At 59.3% G+C, this 17,025-nt stretch overlaps 2 protein-coding genes across 3 annotated transcripts; one reads left to right on the plus strand and one right to left on the minus strand.

Annotated features, from left to right (window-relative positions):
• Positions 1–224: 224 nt before the first annotated feature.
• ANKZF1 (ankyrin repeat and zinc finger peptidyl tRNA hydrolase 1) lies at positions 225–6,845 on the minus strand. Of its 2 annotated transcripts, none has more exons than XM_086615672.1 (15): positions 6,719–6,845; positions 6,310–6,419; positions 5,813–5,915; positions 5,233–5,417; positions 4,838–4,953; positions 4,394–4,547; positions 3,944–4,166; positions 3,666–3,767; positions 3,314–3,469; positions 3,084–3,200; positions 2,374–2,647; positions 1,785–1,896; positions 1,494–1,661; positions 1,317–1,387; positions 225–842 (listed from the first exon to the last, which is right to left on the minus strand). In XM_086615672.1, exons 1-15 carry the CDS (start codon positions 6,843–6,845, stop codon positions 722–724), a joined length of 2,139 nt encoding a protein of 712 aa, XP_086471798.1. In that variant the 3' UTR covers positions 225–721. The 2 variants fall into 2 exon arrangements, with proteins under 2 accessions (XP_086471798.1, XP_086471797.1); XM_086615671.1 differs by having other exon boundaries at positions 3,314–3,493.
• Positions 6,846–7,440: 595 nt separating this feature from the next.
• On the plus strand, positions 7,441–15,865 carry ATG9A (autophagy related 9A). Its single transcript, XM_086615737.1, is given in 15 exon segments — positions 7,441–7,543; positions 7,914–7,957; positions 9,303–9,367; positions 9,695–9,856; positions 9,960–10,066; positions 10,069–10,100; positions 11,011–11,759; positions 12,139–12,292; positions 12,519–12,698; positions 13,531–13,776; positions 14,077–14,297; positions 14,701–14,818; positions 15,000–15,222; positions 15,366–15,508; positions 15,614–15,865. Coding segments are annotated over 15 exon segments (2,553 nt in total). The 3' UTR covers positions 15,620–15,865.
• Positions 15,866–17,025: the final 1,160 nt, after the last annotated feature.

Genomic DNA, 17,025 nt, shown 5'->3' on the forward strand with positions numbered 1-17,025 from the left:
CACCAGCGTGGCCTCTCACTGGGGCTGTGGAGATGGCACATGGGCCAGCGGAGGGGCTGCAGGGCCCTAGGAGAAGGGCACGTGTCCTGGCATGGACAGCCAGAGCTCTTGTCCTCCTCTGGTGCCAGGCAGGGTCTGTACTAAGGACAACAGGGCTTGAATTGAGCTTGTTTTGCAAGTTAATCTCAAATAGTTCCAGTGTTCACGCTGACGCTCCCCACACCTAGGGGCACAAGGCACCTCTTTATTGACAATGCAGGCAGAGAAGAAAGCTGCTAACATGATACGGCTGAGACACTGATGGCATCCAGGAGAGAAGAGGGCAAAGCACAGCCCAGAGGGTGACCACAGCCATGACTGCAGGTAGCTCAGGGCTGCAAGGTCTGGATATATCAGGATCTGTCCCACCACCACAGGCAGAAGCCTGAGGTAGTCATGAGAAAAGCCAGCAGCAAGACTCCCCCAGCTGGAGCTGGGTCATGGAGCAGTCCTGGCCCATCACAGTAGTACGTAGGGACCTCCGAGTTGTAATGTCCCCAGAGTCACCATCCAGAGCGACATTCTTGCCCCGAGCCCTGCCAGAGTTGCTCCCAAGAGTGACATGGCCAGCTCAGTCCCTCTGACAAGCGCTGCTCCACAGGCTCTCCCCCTGGCTGCACAGCCAGTGCTCAGCCATGTCTCTACCCCATTGGTCCATGGTAGGTGGCAGCAGTCCCCAGCCTTACGTGTGGCCAGCCCAGGCCCGGCGGTGAGTTTGCAGGCAGGACGTGGAGCAGAAGGAGAAGTCGAGGTAATGGAAAGGGATCCGGCCCAGCAGGGACTCTCCACAATGCCAGCAGCGGCTGCAGAAAAGAGCAGAGGTGGCCCTGAGCGAAGGGGACACTTGCCAAGAGGGTTAGAGGAGCAGAGAGGAGTCACTGCCTGAGCTGTGATATGAGACAGCAACAGCATGAGGCAGCTGGGCCTTCTTCAGTCCTCCAAGGCTCACCCAGATCAGCACGGGCAGGGCTGGCTGCCCACAAGCCTGTGCGGTGGCACAGGAAAAGGACGTGGGATGCAGAGTCAGGGGCACAGGAGTGGCTGGGGGGATTAGCTTGCCAGAAATCTGGCTGCAAATAGACCAAGTTGTGCTTTCCAAAATATTTCCGAGGGGCAGGGGAAGAGAGAGAGAGAGCGCTTTTAGACAGGCACTGCTGGGAATCGAGTGGACAGGAATAGCTTTAGACTGGAAATGAAAACTGGAGCAAGAAGGGCAGGGAACAGCTGTGCTCACGCGGGAGAGTTTGTCTGCGGAGCCATGCTGCCGGGGCTGTTACCTGATGTTGGCAGGAGTTGTGCCGACGTCCTGCAGCTGCGCAGCCAGCCTCCGCTCGGCAGCCAGGGCCCTCTGGGAAGCAGAGAGACAGCTCAGCACCCTCAGTCCCTGGGAGCTACTGTGCCCAGAGCCCACTGTCCCAGCTGGGCTGGATTCCCTTCCCCATGCACGGCCTCACCTTCTCCCTGTCGGACAGGGCTGCGAACCGCTGCTTCTCTTCCTGCTCCTGCTCCCAGCGCTGCCGCTCCTCCCGCTGTGCCTGTTCCCGCTGCTTCCGCTGGGCTTTCTGTGCCCGCTTCTTCTCCAGCTTCTTGGCCTCCATCTCCTGCGTCAGAGGCCCTGGCACCTGGAGGCAGAGGGCAGTCAGCATCTCCCACTGAGTGAGGGGCAACGGCACAAGCGGGCAAGGAGTGCTTTGCTCTGGGGTCCTCCAGCCCTCAGAAGGCATGGGCAGAGGGCAGGCACCCACCTTGGCACGGCTGTAGTCGTACTTGTCTGGATAGTCCACCATGAACTTGCGGAAGGTGTTGCGGGTCAGTTTGTCAGCAGAGACACAGTAGGGGGTCCTGTCCTGACTGTCCCTGCAAGACAAGGAAGACAGCTCACCCTGACATCTTACTGCCTCTGTCCCACTAGGCTGTGAGCCCACTGACTACCCAAAGATATGCAAAAGGTACCGCAGGTCAGGGTATCACAGCCAAAGAGGGGAAAGTTGCTTATCCCTACATCAAAATCCCCCAAATCCTCCCCTTCTTGCATCTCAAACACCCTGCCAAGGGTGGTCTCATCCCTGCCCTCTGAACTGCCTACCAATAAACCCGGGAGCACTTCAGGGCAGTGCTTGTCAGCCGCTGTGCCAGACCAGGCAGGTAAAGAGAATGGCGGTTCAGCTCCTAGGCTTCCCATAACAAACCCAGACATTCCAGCTGGGAGAGACCATCCCTGGCCATCCCAGGACAAGGCTGGCACCAGTCTCCTGTGGCTGGGACAGGAGCGAGTTGCTGGGCTCCCACAGCAGGAGCAGTGCTGTTCAACTGTTGGGCATCCTGTGGCCGTACCTGAGGGCAGGGTCCGCCCCCGCCTCCAGCAGCAGGCACACGGCCTCAGCCTTCCCCGCACGTGCTGCCACATGAAGCAGGGTGCAGCCACGCTCATCCATGGGCTGGTTGAGGAGGGAGCAGGCCATATCCTGGGGCTGTGTGCCTTCACTGTCCTCTTGGTCCCCTGGCAGGCCCCTGCTCTCTGGCACACCCAGGAGGTGCCGCAGCGTCCCCACATCCCCCGTTTTGCAGGCAGTGAACAGGGCATCACGGAGCTGGGTCTGAGGGTCTCCTATGAGGGAAGAACAGAAGGGAGTCTGGTGGCTCCTTGGGCAGAGTGGTGCTGTGATCTGATCAGGAAACTGACAGGGTGCAGCTAAAGTATCATCCCGCTAGCTGGATTTGGGCACTGCAGGATCTCCAGCACCTTCAGAGTCTGTGACAATGTACCATGGTACTGCTGGGCACTGCTAGCAGCAGCTGAGCCCCCTCCTGAGACGAGACCCTCTCGAACCCCCCGCCAACACACCTGGCTTGGCCAGGTGCTGCCTGCCCTCCCCCTCCCTGCTGCAGAGCTACTGCTCCGCACACACGGCTCACTCAAAGGCATGTGGCTGCACTACAGCTATCCCACACCCAGCTTCATGACAATGTGCTCTTCACCCCACTGCAAAGCCACCAGCAAATGAGGCAGGCACCCACCTGGCCCAGCTCCTGACCCCACTTACCTCCATCGCCCCAGGGAAGGGGCTCAGCCTCAGCCTCCTTCTGCAGCTCTGCCACCAGCTCCAGGCCAGGCTGCCCACTCTGGGTACCAGGGCACCCCGTCTCTTTGGCATGGGGCCCTGCACAGGGAGCACATGATGAGGAAGAGGTTAAGGGCCAGCCTGCAGCCCAGCCATGGCAGTGCTATCCCAATGCCTTCCTACTCTGTCCCCAGCCAGTTCTTCTCCGTCACCTTTCTCCACCTTCTTGTCCCTCTTCTTCCTCCTTTTGCGGTTTCGCTTGGGCATCACTTCGAACTCCCGGAGGTCCAAGGTCCCCAGTGTCACTTCCACAGTCTCCAGTTCCCCTGCAGGGATTTCCTTCTCCTCTTCGTCATCCTCCCCTGGGGCTGAGGGGGGTGATAAGACAGTGGCTGAGGTCCCACACAGAGCATGAATCACTCGGGGCTCTCAGCCAAGCACACCCTGCCCTTTTCCTGGCCAGCACGAGGCCACACTCACAGATCCCCACTGTATTTCCAGGACCTGTCACAGAGCCTGCGTCATAACATCAGATCCCTCTGCTTGCTCCATGGCTCAACTCACCGCTCGTGTCCTCCTGTGGGGGATCCATCTCTGCCTTCCGCTGCCTTTTCTGCCAGCCCTTCCGGGGGGACCCAGTGATGTCCTCCAGGGGTGTGTCCTTTCCTGGGCAGCAAGGGTGCTACTGTCATTGCCTGGGGGCAGGGAGCACCCCATGTCTCCAGGAACTGAGGGCTGGAGAGCTGACACCTCAACCCCATGCGGCAGCATCCCTACAGGATTACACAGGGGACGTCACCCCACTTGCTCTGACCCACAGGCACTGGGCTGGGCCAACTTACCATACACCTGCAAGCTGGCCAGTGTGGTGTGGACTCGCAGCACCTCTCGCAGGGTGGCCCTGCGGGTGCTGAGGGGAATGTGGCAGATGCGGGGATCGCCCCGGGTCAGGGGTGGGTTCCTGCCACCAAAGAGCAGCGCCTGGTTATGGCGTGGGGCCCGGAGGAAGATGCGCTGAGCTTCATTCAGGTGCTGGGCCCAGGCTGCCAGCAGGTCCTGAATATCCTGGGGAGGAAGGGGAGGCACTATGGGGTCCTGAGCACACACCGTGTGGGCACAGGTAGCTCTGGAGCAAGCACAGACCTGGGACAGAGCAGGTTCAATCGGGCCCTGACCCCCTTCCAGAGCTCAAACCCCACCCATGCCCTCCAGCAGCAGTGTGGTACCACCTCACAGAGCCAGCCACAACCATGTCACCCTGCCGAGAGCCCAGTGCTGTGGTACATCCTTACCTTGAGCAGCGCGGCCTCGTTGTAACGCCGCAGGGAGGCTCCAGCCGACCTGGGTGCTGACCCTGGGGTCTGGGCGTCTCGTAGCCCCTGGGCTGTGCCCCGCCGGGCTCGCACTGTGTAGCGGTGGAAGGTCTTGTGCTCCTGCATCTGGGGGCTATGCAGAGGGGCAGGCATAAGCTACATGGCCCCACGCACGGAGAAGAGGTGAGCTGATGCTCCTGGGACCCCGGAGGGCTTGTGTCTTGCCCCTGAGGCCCTAAAGATTAATACTTCTCTTGCAATGTGACAGGGCTTAACCAGCTCTCGAGCAAAGACGAGGAGCTGCGGGTGCCCAGGGTGTGGTAAGCACTGTGATGGAGGAGTAGAGAGGAGATGGCCATCCAAACCTAGCCCCACTTGACCCTGCCCAGAGGGGCAACCCCAGCTCTGTCCCCATATACTCACCCCCGGAACACAGCTCCTGCGAAGTGCCCACCACCCATCATCAGCACAACCCAGCACGTGCTCGCACCAAGGCTCTGCAGTGATGCTGTCAGATCTGCTGGCTCCTCGATGCCACTCTGATAGACAAACACCCTTGCTAGCACCCATGGGATCACCTCGTTACCTCTTGCTGTCTCCCAGGACAGAGACCAGCCCCTCTGCTGGCACAAGAAGCAGGTTTCTGGGAGCATGCCAGAGCCAAAAACCAGGTGACCATCTACCGTGAGGCTCTGACCTGGCACCAGAGACCACTCTTCCCATCATGAGACATGAGGCACCGTAAGACAGATGTCTATAGTCCAGTGCCATCCACCTTCTCTGGGGTCCCTCTCCCAACAAGATGGGATGTAACTTGCCTTCCCGGTGCCCAGCACGCAGCGGTAGGCAGAGATGAGCTGGCCCTTTGCATTGCGGAGCAGCACTTTGTGGGAACGGAGGGTCTGGGGGGTCCCGGGGCTATCGCTGGCAGGGGGCAACAATTCCGACTCACTGCTTGTATCAGAGCTCTCCGAATCGGACCCAGAGATGCTGGAAACATCACCTGCAAGAGAAAGAAAATGAAGCAGTGGAGCAGGTCAAAGAACCAACAGCCTCCCCAAAACTTTGCAGGTCACCGCAAGGGCTAGCCTACGACCCCAGAAATGTCCTGCCCAATACTCTACGTATCACAAGGGGCCTATGGGCTGGGGAGATAAGGGTTTGTAGCTCTGGACCCCCAGGTATGTCTAGGCAGGGGCTCAGGTAGAACACCCTCTTCTCCCCATAACAAGTCAGCAGGGCTAAGGAGCAACGCTGGACCCCCAGAAGACCCCACAGAGGTAAAATAAGGGACCCTGAGCTGGCAGAGAAAGCCAGGGGCTTCATCCCTGCATGGAACAGCCCCAGTGAGGCTGCTGGCAGCCTCTGGGCTTTGCTGGGGGCAGCCCCATTCCTCACCTGTACGGGTCTTCTCCTCAAATACTTCTACGGGCAGCGTCTGGTGCCCCAGGAGTCGCTGCTTCAGGTTGAAGCGGTGCCAGTCGAGACGGTAGTGCTCCATCTGTGGAGGAAGGAGGTATGAGCTAGCACGGTGTTGGTGGTCCATGAAAACTCCCACCATCAAAAGGCCTAAGGTGACAGACTCTGAGGGCTAAACTGATGCTGGGATCCTGCAGTGATCCTGACTGGAAGATCATGGTACATTAATAAGTTCACCAGGTAACTTTAACCTGAACAGGCACAGGCCTGTCCTGCATGTACCATTTACATCCAGTAAATGACACGTGATAATATACAGGGTCTGAGTGCCAGATCCCAAACGGACACAAGCAGCAGAGATCCAGGAAGCAGCCGGTGCTGGGCTGCGTCGTGCTGGGGTTGAGCCTCCCCAGCAGGACCCCGCCAGGCATGCCAGCCCCACTCCCATCTCACACTGGCTGCTTGGCACCATGCACCTGTTCCTCCCGGCTGCTGAACTCCTGCCCGCAGGTCAAGCAGCACATCCGCTCCGGCACCTCAGGGACCCCACAGGACTTCTGTTCGCTGCTGGTGGCTGTGGGTTTCTCTGGAAGAAGAAGGAAGGGCTGTGCACAGGTGGCTCATGAGGCTGCACTGCAAGGAGCAGGGCCTCCTGGGTCTCTTCTCAGCCACCCAAAGAGCCCTATGGCTGTACGAGAAGCTTCGGGACCTTGGGGTGACACCGAGGAAAGCCCATTTACCCACCCACCAGGCAGCTCCCGCGGACAAGCACCAGGGCGACCACCCGAGCTGTGCTGGGGACGGAACTCCTTCACCGCTGGGGGCTGGCGGACACGAGCTTGGCCAGGCTCTCCCCTCCCGCCGCCCCCGCCGCGCCCCACGCACCGTGGCTCACAGCTGCCGGCTCGGCGGCCCGCGCGTCCGCAGCGACTCCAGCGACAAGGGTCAGCCCGCGGAGGAGGACGGCGTCTTGGGCGGCCTCGAACACCGACCGGCTCTCCGGGGCCGGCATCGCGCCTACTCCCAGCAGAAGGTACCGCGCCTGAGCGACGGGCCCGGCCCCGCGGACGGCGGGAGCCACCCGCGGGTGAGCAGACGCGCCCCCGCCCCGCCCCGGGTCCCTCTCCCCGCCCGCCTCGGGATCCCGGGGGGCGCCCGCCCCTCTCCCCCTGCCCGAGCCCTCCTTGCGGCCGGGACCCGCCCGCGGCCGCTGCCATCAGGATGCCCCCACGCCGTCAGTCCCCGCGGGCCGTTACCGCCGTGACCCCGCCCCTCGGAGCGAACGCCCCCGCGATCTCCCCCCTCCGCCGGTAACGGGGACGCGCGCCCCGTCACTCACGTGCGGCCGCTGCCGCCCCGGCCCGGAAGCGCTCCTTAGCTGCCGCACGTCACATCCTCCCCGCCTGCGGGCCGGCGCCAGGCTTAGCCCCGCCTCCCGCCTTCCCGTTGGCAGGCGCCCGTCCCGCCCCGCGGCTGCCATTGGGCGTCGCGGCCGCCAGTCGCGGGGCGGGCGGGGCGGGGGCCGAGCGGGCCGGGGCCGGGGCCGGGGCCGGGGCCGGGGCCGGGGCCGGGGCCGGTGGCGGCGGCGCCGGCGGGGGGGCGCCGCCATGGCCCTCTTCGAGACGCAGTACCAGCGCCTGGAGAGCTCCTCCACCGAGTCCCCCCCCGGCGGCGGCGACCTGCTCGTCCACGTCCCCGAGGGCGCCAAGTGTGAGCGGCGGCACCGGCACCGGCACCGGGGGGTTGAGGCCTGGCCGCTGGCGGCGGGGGGACGGCGGCCTGAGCCTGAGGGCAACCGGGGAGCGGGGTGGGGAAACGTGAGGCGGCAGAGGCCTCGGGGGCCGGCGGTGTCCGGGCTGCCGCGGGCGTATCCAGGCTGGTCCGGGCGGCTGGGGACAGCGGAAGCAGCCGCGGACCGAGGGGAGAGGCTGGGCACCGAGGGGAGCCGGGGACGGGGGCTGTGGGGCCAGTTTGGGGCCTCGGGGAGCCCGGGACAAGGGGAAGAGCTGGGGTTGTGCCCCACCCGCGGGAAGGCAGGGTGTGCTGGAGGGCTCCTCACCCCGCGCTTCTCATCTTTCAGCTCCATGGCATCACATCGAGAACCTGGACCTCTTCTTCTCTCGCATATCCTTTTGTAGCGTGGGGTTCGGGCAGGAGGCACCCCACTGCCTCCTGGGCGCTCAGTGCTGGTGGAAACACTGGCTTCGGTGTAACTCGAAACTGGGGCAGCGTCTGCCCCTTCCCGTAGGACACCACACAGCTGCAGAGGGGCTGGGGGATGCAGAACCTTTGTGCCTGTGGGGTGCTGTCCCGGACACTGAGGGGACAGACAGGTTCTTTTAGGGATCCCTGGCAGAGTGATGACAGCACTGAGTTGTAGTTACAAGTAAAGCTTTATTTCCTTAACAGGACTTTATGATTAGCATAGAATTTGTAATCAGAATAGCACAGGATTTCTGTAAGCAGAATCAGCGTAGTACAGTTTTATAAGTAGCACAGTACCGATTTCATAGCACTGCTTAGCTTAGGGTTTCTAGTCACCTGGAATCTCTGCAGATCGGGTCAGATCTTAATATGTGGTTTGCTGTATCAGCAAGACAATCGTAATCTAGATTTGAAAATCATGCAAAAGAATATGAGTCACTCGCTCAGTCCTTGAAGGAAGCAGATGACAATGGGGGCGTCCCTGGCCACTGGGGCATCCTGGGTCTTGGTCTTGCTGTCCTGCAGCAGTTCCCACTTGGACATGTAACTTCTTGATTTCATGGACAGTGCTCTGTGTGCTGTTACGCTTTCCTGTTCTGTGGTGGAGTCACCTCCGCCACTGGGTTGGCTGGGTGCCTGGGACCTTCAAGGCCAGCAAGGAAGAGAGTAAGTGGTCTGGTGCCTGGGAATCTTGAGGCCAGTAGGGAGCGGAAGAGGAAATCTGTTTGGATTGTGAAGCAATCTGCTTGGTTCACAGGACCTTCAGGGTTTGGTAATGAGGGAAAGAGAACTAATAGGTGACTCACTCAGTCACAGAGAATGGCTGCTTGTCTTATAAAATGGGTATGCTAACCACATTGCCAGGAGTTGGGAGCAGGGGGTACTAGTCACAGGTGCTGGGGGCGTTAAGTGCATTTTTGCCAGTCTTTCTGTTGTCCTGTCCTACCCACCCTTACGTAGCCTGAGGACAGGATGAGTTTCTGCTCTGTGCTGGGACAGACACCCCTCTGGATGTTGGGGTGGGGGAAGAAAGGAACTTGGATGGAGCCGAGTCTTCTTATCCCAGCTGGGCTTTACCTGGGCAGAGTGTGTTTCCCTGCAGTGGAGAACCATCTTGCTGATGAGTAGGGGTGGGAGGGGGTTTCCATGCATGGTGGAGGAAGACTTGGCTGGGGAGCTGCGGATGCCAGTGGGACAGAAGCCCCTCCATCCTTTGTCAGAAGGAAGGAATCTCCAGACTGTTCTCCTTGACTGTAGCTTTCACATCTATAACCTGCATCAGAAGAATGGCTTCACCTGCATGCTCATTGGAGAGATCTTTGAGCTCATGTAAGCGCAGGTTCCCCCTCTGCTGGGGCTGTGGCAGCTGCTGGGGAACAGCTGAGCTCCTGCAGCTGGATGGGCAGGAGGGTTCCCTTTACAGTTGTCCTGTCTCCCCTTTGTTAGGGTTTTCCATGCCCCAAACCTGCACTCCACTTAAAGGAACTGGTGCCCTTGAGCTTTCCTGCTACCATGACTGTGGGAATGCATCTCCATGATGCATGATCCTGCCTGCTTTGTGGTTTGGGGGGGGGCGGGGGACGGACAGAAAGACAATTCTCTCATGCTTACTCCCTTTTTTCACAGGCAGTTCATGCTTACTCCCTTTTTTCACAGGCAGTTCATCTTTGTGGTGGCATTCACCACCTTTCTCATCAGCTGCGTTGATTATGACATCCTTTTTGCCAACAAAGCAGTAAATCACAGCCAGCATCCCAGTGAACCCATTAAGGTGACTCTGCCAGATGCCTTCCTGCCTCCAAATGTCTGCAGTGCAAGGTAGGGGTAGCGGAGGGCATGTTAGCCACTGCTCTTGCTTTCTCAGGTCCTCAGGGCGCCTGTCTGGGCCTGTCTCCCACTACTTGCCTCTTCTTGCTTGCAGAATCCAGACAAACAGCTTCCTCATCTGCATCCTACTAATAGCTGGGGTTTTCTGGATCCACCGACTTGTCAAATTTATCTACAACATTTGCTGCTACTGGGAGATTCACTCTTCTACATCAATGCCCTCAAAATCCCCATGGTAAGTAGCTGGGCGGCTAAGGAACGTGGGAGGCGTTTGCTGGGTGGTAATAAGCAACTCGCCTTCATTCCTCTCTGGAGCCAGCTTCTCCAAGACACTTGTACTGAGCGCTCTTCCCTTTGCTCCTTAACCACACAGGTGTCCTTTCAGCCTCTTCTCCAGCAGCCAATTTATTCCGTGTTAACCCCTCTCTGCCCACCCTGCCTTTGCCTGCTGGCACACGCCTCTGCCATCTGCCACACAATATGTTTATTCTTCTGCGATGGTCTTTTCTGTGATGCCTTTCAACAGAGAAGGCATAAGTGAGGACATCCTCATGCCTCCCTGGGTTGTGGACAATGTCATCTTCCTTGTTTACTGGGGGGGAAACGGAGCTACCTAGTTGGTGAAGACCACACTGGAGATTGGTGTGTCAAAGATGGGGTTTGAGGCTTGCACATGTATCCTAGTCCAGAGTCCTTGCTCTGCACACTCATCACAAGGTGTGTGCGCATCCTTTGAGGAGAGGCTGTGTCTAGAGAAAGGTGGGGGGAGCCAAGAGACTTGGTTTGTGCTCAGCTTTTCCACAGGCTCCCTCTGGGACACTGCTTAAATCCGTTCCCCTGTTGACTCCAAATGGCAGTTCTGGGAGGGCCTGCGGGTGCCTGGAACTGTGTTCATGCCCCCAAGGCAGCTGGCGTATGAGTGGCTGGGAAAGAGTCATCTGCGCTAATCTAAGGGTAAAGGGCACTGGGGCAACGTATGGAGTTTGCTCGCTGCAGGCTGAAGCGGTGCAGGGAGGTGCCTCGTGTTCCATGTGCCTCATCAGCACCTCGAGACGTGCACTGGGTGCTGCTGTTTGGGTGGGCTCAGCCCAGCCTCCCTCCCCGGGCACATCCTGCCCCTAACCTTGCTGCTTGCCCCCTTCCAGTCCACCCTGCCGTACTACACCTGGCAGGAGGTGCAGGCCCGCATCGTGCAGATCCAGAAGGAGCACCAGATCTGCATCCACAAGAAGGAGCTGACGGAGCTGGACATCTACCACCGCATCCTCCGCTTCAAGAACTACATGGTGGCTATGGTGAACAAGTCGCTGCTGCCCATCCGCTTCCGCCTGCCCCTGCTGGGAGACACCGTCTTCTACACGCGTGGGCTCAAGTACAACTTTGAGCTCATCTTCTTCTGGGGGCCTGGCTCCCTCTTTGAGAATGAGTGGAGCCTGAAGGCCGAGTACAAGCGGGCTGGGAACCGCCTGGAGCTGGCTGAGAAGCTCAGCACTCGTATCCTCTGGATTGGCATTGCTAACTTCCTCCTCTGCCCCCTCATCCTCATCTGGCAGATTCTGTACGCCTTCTTCAGCTACACAGAGATCCTGAAGCGGGAGCCGGGCAGCCTGGGCGCTCGCTGCTGGTCTCTCTATGGCCGCTGTTACCTCCGTCACTTCAACGAGCTGGACCACGAGCTGCACTCACGCCTTAGCAAGGGGTACAAGCCAGCTTCCAAGTACATGAACTGCTTTATCTCCCCGCTCCTCACCATTGTGGCCAAGAATGTGGCCTTCTTTGCTGGCTCCATCCTGGCTGTGCTCATCGCTCTCACTATCTACGATGAGGACGTGCTGGCGGTCGAGCACGTCCTGACCACGGTCACCCTGCTCGGGGTGGGCATCACAGTGTGCAGGTGAGGTGGGTCTGTGCTGCCCCTGTGCTCCTGGCAGCACTGTGGGGAGCAGTGGGGCGGACAACCATCCATGCCAACATGCTCTTTGGTTGCAAGGAGACATGAATCTGCCTGAGTGGAGGGCGTGGCTGGGGAGAGTCAGGGGCAGGCAGAAGAAAAGGGTAGTGGTGATCTTGGGTGCAGTGGTTGTATGATATGACGAGTGTTGCTATATAGCTCTAGCAACAACACCCTAGGGCTGAGCTAACAAGAAGGTTTGCCTTGGGCATGAAGGCTATAGGTGGAGCTGTGATGTGGGCAGGTCACTCTGCCCTCCCAGGATGAGATCTCCCAGGAACTGAAGTGTGATGCTGTGATGTTTTTCTGTCCTGTCCTACAGGTCTTTCATCCCTGACCAGCACCTGGTGTTTTGCCCAGAGCAGCTGCTGCGAGTCATCCTGGCACACATTCACTACATGCCTGACCACTGGCAGGGCAATGCCCACCGCTACGAGACCAGGGACGAGTTTGCCCAGCTCTTCCAGTACAAAGCGGTGAGCTTGGCTTGCATGTGGCTGGGATAGGGACTCGCCCACATCCTTGCAGGAGGGAAAAGCTGCCAGAGAGCTGGTCATCTCCTGGGCTGGCAGAGGAGCAAGGCAGCTTTCTCAGAGGTGCCCAGCCCCAGAAGGTGGAGGGATGGAGCTGGGGGCTGGCTTAGGGATTGGGAGTCTTTTAGCATCCTCAAGCTTGTGCTGAGCCCATCATCTCTGTGCTCAGGTCTTCATCCTGGAGGAGCTCCTGAGTCCCATCATCACCCCCCTGATTCTCATTATCTGCCTGCGACCCAAGTCCTTGGACATCGTTGACTTCTTCCGCAACTTCACTGTGGAGGTGGTGGGTGTGGGCGACACCTGTTCTTTTGCCCAGATGGACGTGCGCCAGCATGGCCACCCGGCGGTAGGTCCCATGGGTGGCCGAAGAGCAGCCTGGGCTCCCCACCAGCATGTCTGGTCCTCTAGACCCATGAGAGGCCATAACTTGCAGCTCCTGGCAGCCCACAGCCCACCCCAGCCACCTGCCTCTCTGCTGAGTGTCTGGGGCTGCCAACACAGCAGCTTTTGTGGCCCAGCTGTGGTTATTAACCCGATATTTATTGAACCAGGCTTTGTCATTTGTTTATTTCATGTCCTTGCCTGTCTTCCCAACCAAGAGTCATGTGTTCTCAGGAGAGAGGAATGGGGATATTTGGACATTCAGAAAGTGTGACCACTGAGAACTGACTTAAAGAAGCTGGGCTGCTTGTGCCCAGCAGAGAGGCAGCGTCGGGGAGATGGGAAGTGTTTTCCATGATGTAAAATCTAGTGCGGAGGAAAGGGGATCTATCTATTTCCTGTGCCTGGGAATTCAGATTACGTGTCAGGAAAGACTCCCTAGTGACAGGGCCATGAACTAGGGAGGGGGTGGGCTCTCTGTGGCCAGAAGCTTTTAAGAAGAGTCCTTTGTTGTCCGTAGTCACTCCCGCTGCGAGCTGGAGAGTGCAAGACGAGGCTTTCAGCTCTGTATTTTGTGACTAGTTCCCATCTCTCAGGTTCCCTTGCAACGAAGCATGTTCTGGGGGGAGGTGGAAGACTCTGTCCTTGCTGCTTCTTCCCCAGGCTGTGCGGGCTGAACTACGGGGCTTTTGGTACAGCCCCTGCTATGTGTGGAGAATTGGCCCAGCTTCTGCTGGCCAGGCCTGGTGAGGGTGTAAAGCAGGTCCTGTCCCTCATAACCTGTCTGTTCTCTGTAGTGGATGTCAGCAGGAAAGACGGAGGCCTCCATTTACCAGCAGGCTGAGGACGGCAAGACGGAGCTGTCCCTCATGCACTTTGCCATCACCAACCCCAAGTGGCAGCCGCCCCGCGAGAGCACGGCCTTCATCAGCTTCCTGAAGGAGCGGGTGCACCGGGACAGCAGTGTGGCGCTGGCTCAGCAGGCTGTGCTTCCCGAAAATGCCCTCTTCAGCTCCATCCAGTCCCTGCAGTCGGAGTCGGAGGTGCCCAGGCTGGGGAGAGACGCGGGGTGTTCTTGGGACGCTTGCTGGGTGCTGGCAGATAATCAGGCCCTCTGGGCAGTTTTGCTGTTTCTTGGGCTATGTCTAGGGACGCAAATGTGACAGATCAGCGCTAGCTGGGTCTGCTGCTGGGTTTCTAGAGAAGGCAGCAGGCTGTCCTGGGGCCCTGTAAGGTGGGAGAGGGGCTGGGAGAGCTGGGGTGCCTCAGTCCTGTGTCGCTGGCGGGGATCAGCCCTCCAAGTCTGCACGGGACAGTGATTTCTCTCCCTTTCAACTCTGCAGCCTCACAGCCTGATTGCCAATGTGATAGCGGGCTCCTCGGCACTGGGCTTCCACGTGGGCCGGGATGGACAGGCCTCCCGCCATCTTTCCGAAGTGGCCTCGGCCCTGCGTTCCTTCTCCCCGCTCCAGTCTGCCCAGCAGCCTCCCAGCAGCTTCCAAACAGCAGGAAGGGATGGAGAGGGAGCCCAGCCTCGGGGTGCCAGTGCCATGACAGCCTCTGGGTAAGCTGCAGGCTGGAGAGGGGCAGCCAGACACCTTACAGATTCCTTAAACCCATGTCCAATTGCCGTTCTGTTGTCTTAGGTGCACGGTGACATTTGTCTGCAGCCCGGGACAGAAAGGGACATGTTCATAAGCAGAGTTAGGCCCAGGTGCTTAGGCTAGCCCCAAAGGAGGTTCTAATGTTCTCCTGTAGGTACTACTGGGGTGAGAAAACCCTGGTAGGAAAGAGGCAGTGCCACAGCAGGGCTGGTCACCTTATGCATCTGGGGAGATGCTACAGAGGGCCTGTTCTTACCCAGCCCAGGAGCGGATCTCTGCAAGCCCAACATTAGAGTGGAGAGGGGCTGGACGGTGAGGGGGGGGCACCTGGGCAGCAAACACCACTTGTGTGTCCCATGGCAGTGCCGATGCGAGGACCGTGAGCTCGGGGAGCAGCGCCTGGGAGGGTCAGCTACAGAGCATGATCCTGTCGGAGTATGCCTCCACTGAGATGAGTCTCCATGCACTCTGCATGCACGAGGTGAGCAGCCTGGAGCTGAACTGGCCAGAGGGGTGCGGGGCCAGGGCAGGCAGAACTGGGGTACCCTGTCTGGAGTGACTGGGATACCAGTGTGAGTGAGAGCTGACAGTGCTGGGGAGAGGGTGTGTTCCAGCATCTGAGCTCTCCCATGCAGCTGACTCACTCATGTTTTGGCCTGCAGTTGCATAAGCAGCACGCCCAGCTGGAGCCCGAGCGGCACACTTGGCACCGGCGAGAGAGTGACGAGAGTGGGGAGAGTGCCCATGAGGAGCTGGACGCTCAGCGGGGTGCCCCTGTCCCCATCCCTCGCTCTGCCAGTTACCCCTTTTCCTCACCGCGGCAGCCTGCCGAGGAGACGGCCACGCTGCAGACCGGCTTCCAGCGGCGATATGGTGGCATCACAGGTATGGGAGCCAGGACAGGGGTCTGAGCTCTGGGTCAGAGCCCTGTAACCGGTGCCCTGTGTGGACTGGGACAAGCAGCTTACCTGCTCCTGGAAAGTGACATTCCCCCAGGTAGCTCATCTTCCTCCTTGCCTCTCTTGCAGACCCGGGCACAGTACACAGAGCCACATCACACTTTTCTCGCCTCCCTCTGGGAGGCTGGGCTGAGGACGGGCAGTCAGTGAGACACCCAGAGCCCGTGCCAGAGGAGAGCTCGGAAGACGAGCTTCCACCACAGATCCACAAGGTAGGGCTGAAGGCTGTGGCTGAGGTGCATGGTGTGCTCGGGATGCCAGGTTGGGGTGTTGGTAGCTGGTCCCAATAGATGCCAAATTCCCTCTCTGTCTTGTAGGTATAGCCTTGTAGACTGGGGATCTCATGGGAGCTGCAGACTGGGAGCCGCCTGGGCAGCAGGATGTGGCATCAGCCTGATTCTTCTCCTGTCCTGAGTGGACAGGATAGTCCGGGGCTCCGTTCTGTTGTCATCAATTGCCGACAAGACAAAACTGCCAGGTCAGCAGCTTTGCGGTGGCACCTTGTGTCCAGCCGTGTGTCAAGTCAACGCCACTCTGACTCTTGTGGGGTGAATGCGTGTGTGAGTACATACATGTGTCTGTGTTCACATCTGTGTCGTCCGTGTCGGAGGATCGCTGCAGAGCCTGTGAAGGCCGACGTGACAAGACTAGGAGTGGGGAAGTGTGGACTGGTTTGGAGGTGGCAGCATCTGCTGTTCGAAGGAATGTGAGATGGCATCAGCTCCAGATGTCCACCCGGAGCTGGGACCTGCCTCCAAAATGAAGGCAGGAGCTGTTGAGGGGGGTCTATCTCAGCCTGTAGCGCCACACCTGCCCTGCCTGCAACCCTGAGGAGGTGCCCAGGACCATGTTTGCCCTCCCAGAAAGGACCAATGTTGTGCTCTTCAGCTGGAGCAGGACAGCAGTGGGACAGTCGCCCACCCCTCTGCCCCGGCACCCTGCAGAGGGATGGGCACCAACTGCTACTGGTGTCGTTAGGGCTGGGATCTAGAGCTGGTGGGAACAGCTCTGGCCGGGATCTGGGGATGCTGCATCTCTTCCCCGACTCACTGGAGCTGGCCCATCCCCTGCACACAAGGAAGGGTCGGTGGGGTCCCTGATGCCCCTCCCAGCTGGCAGCCTCTGTGCCATACCTCTGGGCTAGGACAGCATCCTCCCTGCTGCGTGGCACCCATGGGATGTGGGCTGCTAGCGGGCCTTCCTGCAGTGCCAAAGAGACCCTGGGGTGGGACAGCCCGGTGTCACCCAGGAGTGCTCGCAGCCCCCTCGGAGCCCACCCTGAAGGTCTTGTGCTCTGTGTATTGGTTCCCTTCCCCCAGGCATTATAAAGGCCTGTTCCCCATGCCCAGGCTGTGGTGCATCAGGTCTGTCCTCCTGATGGGGCCATTTCTGTGGTATCAGGCCTTTCCTTTTCCCTAAGCAAAGGCTTTGGTGCATCTCACGTTCCTCCTGGGGCCTCCCGATTCCTTCTTCCCTCCTGAAACCATTCTTTTGCTTGCAACATGGCTTCAGCTGCTGTGGAGACCATATGCCAAGCAGCTGGCTCGTGCCTGGCAGGCAAGGAGGGGGTGACCTGAACCCAGAACGGACAAGCAAGCCCCAGCCTGGCCCTGGGGTGATGGTGGTGGAGATTGGGATTCTGACAAGACCTTCCAACCATCGTTCATGTTTCCCTCCCTCCTCTTCCAGTGGCAGCTTGTGAGGATCTGTATCCCAGCTAACCTCTGCC

The sequence above is a fragment of the Tauraco erythrolophus genome, chromosome 8, assembly GCF_009769465.1.
Source record: "Tauraco erythrolophus isolate bTauEry1 chromosome 8, bTauEry1.pri, whole genome shotgun sequence".
NCBI classification, from domain to species: Eukaryota; Metazoa; Chordata; class Aves; order Musophagiformes; family Musophagidae; genus Tauraco; species Tauraco erythrolophus.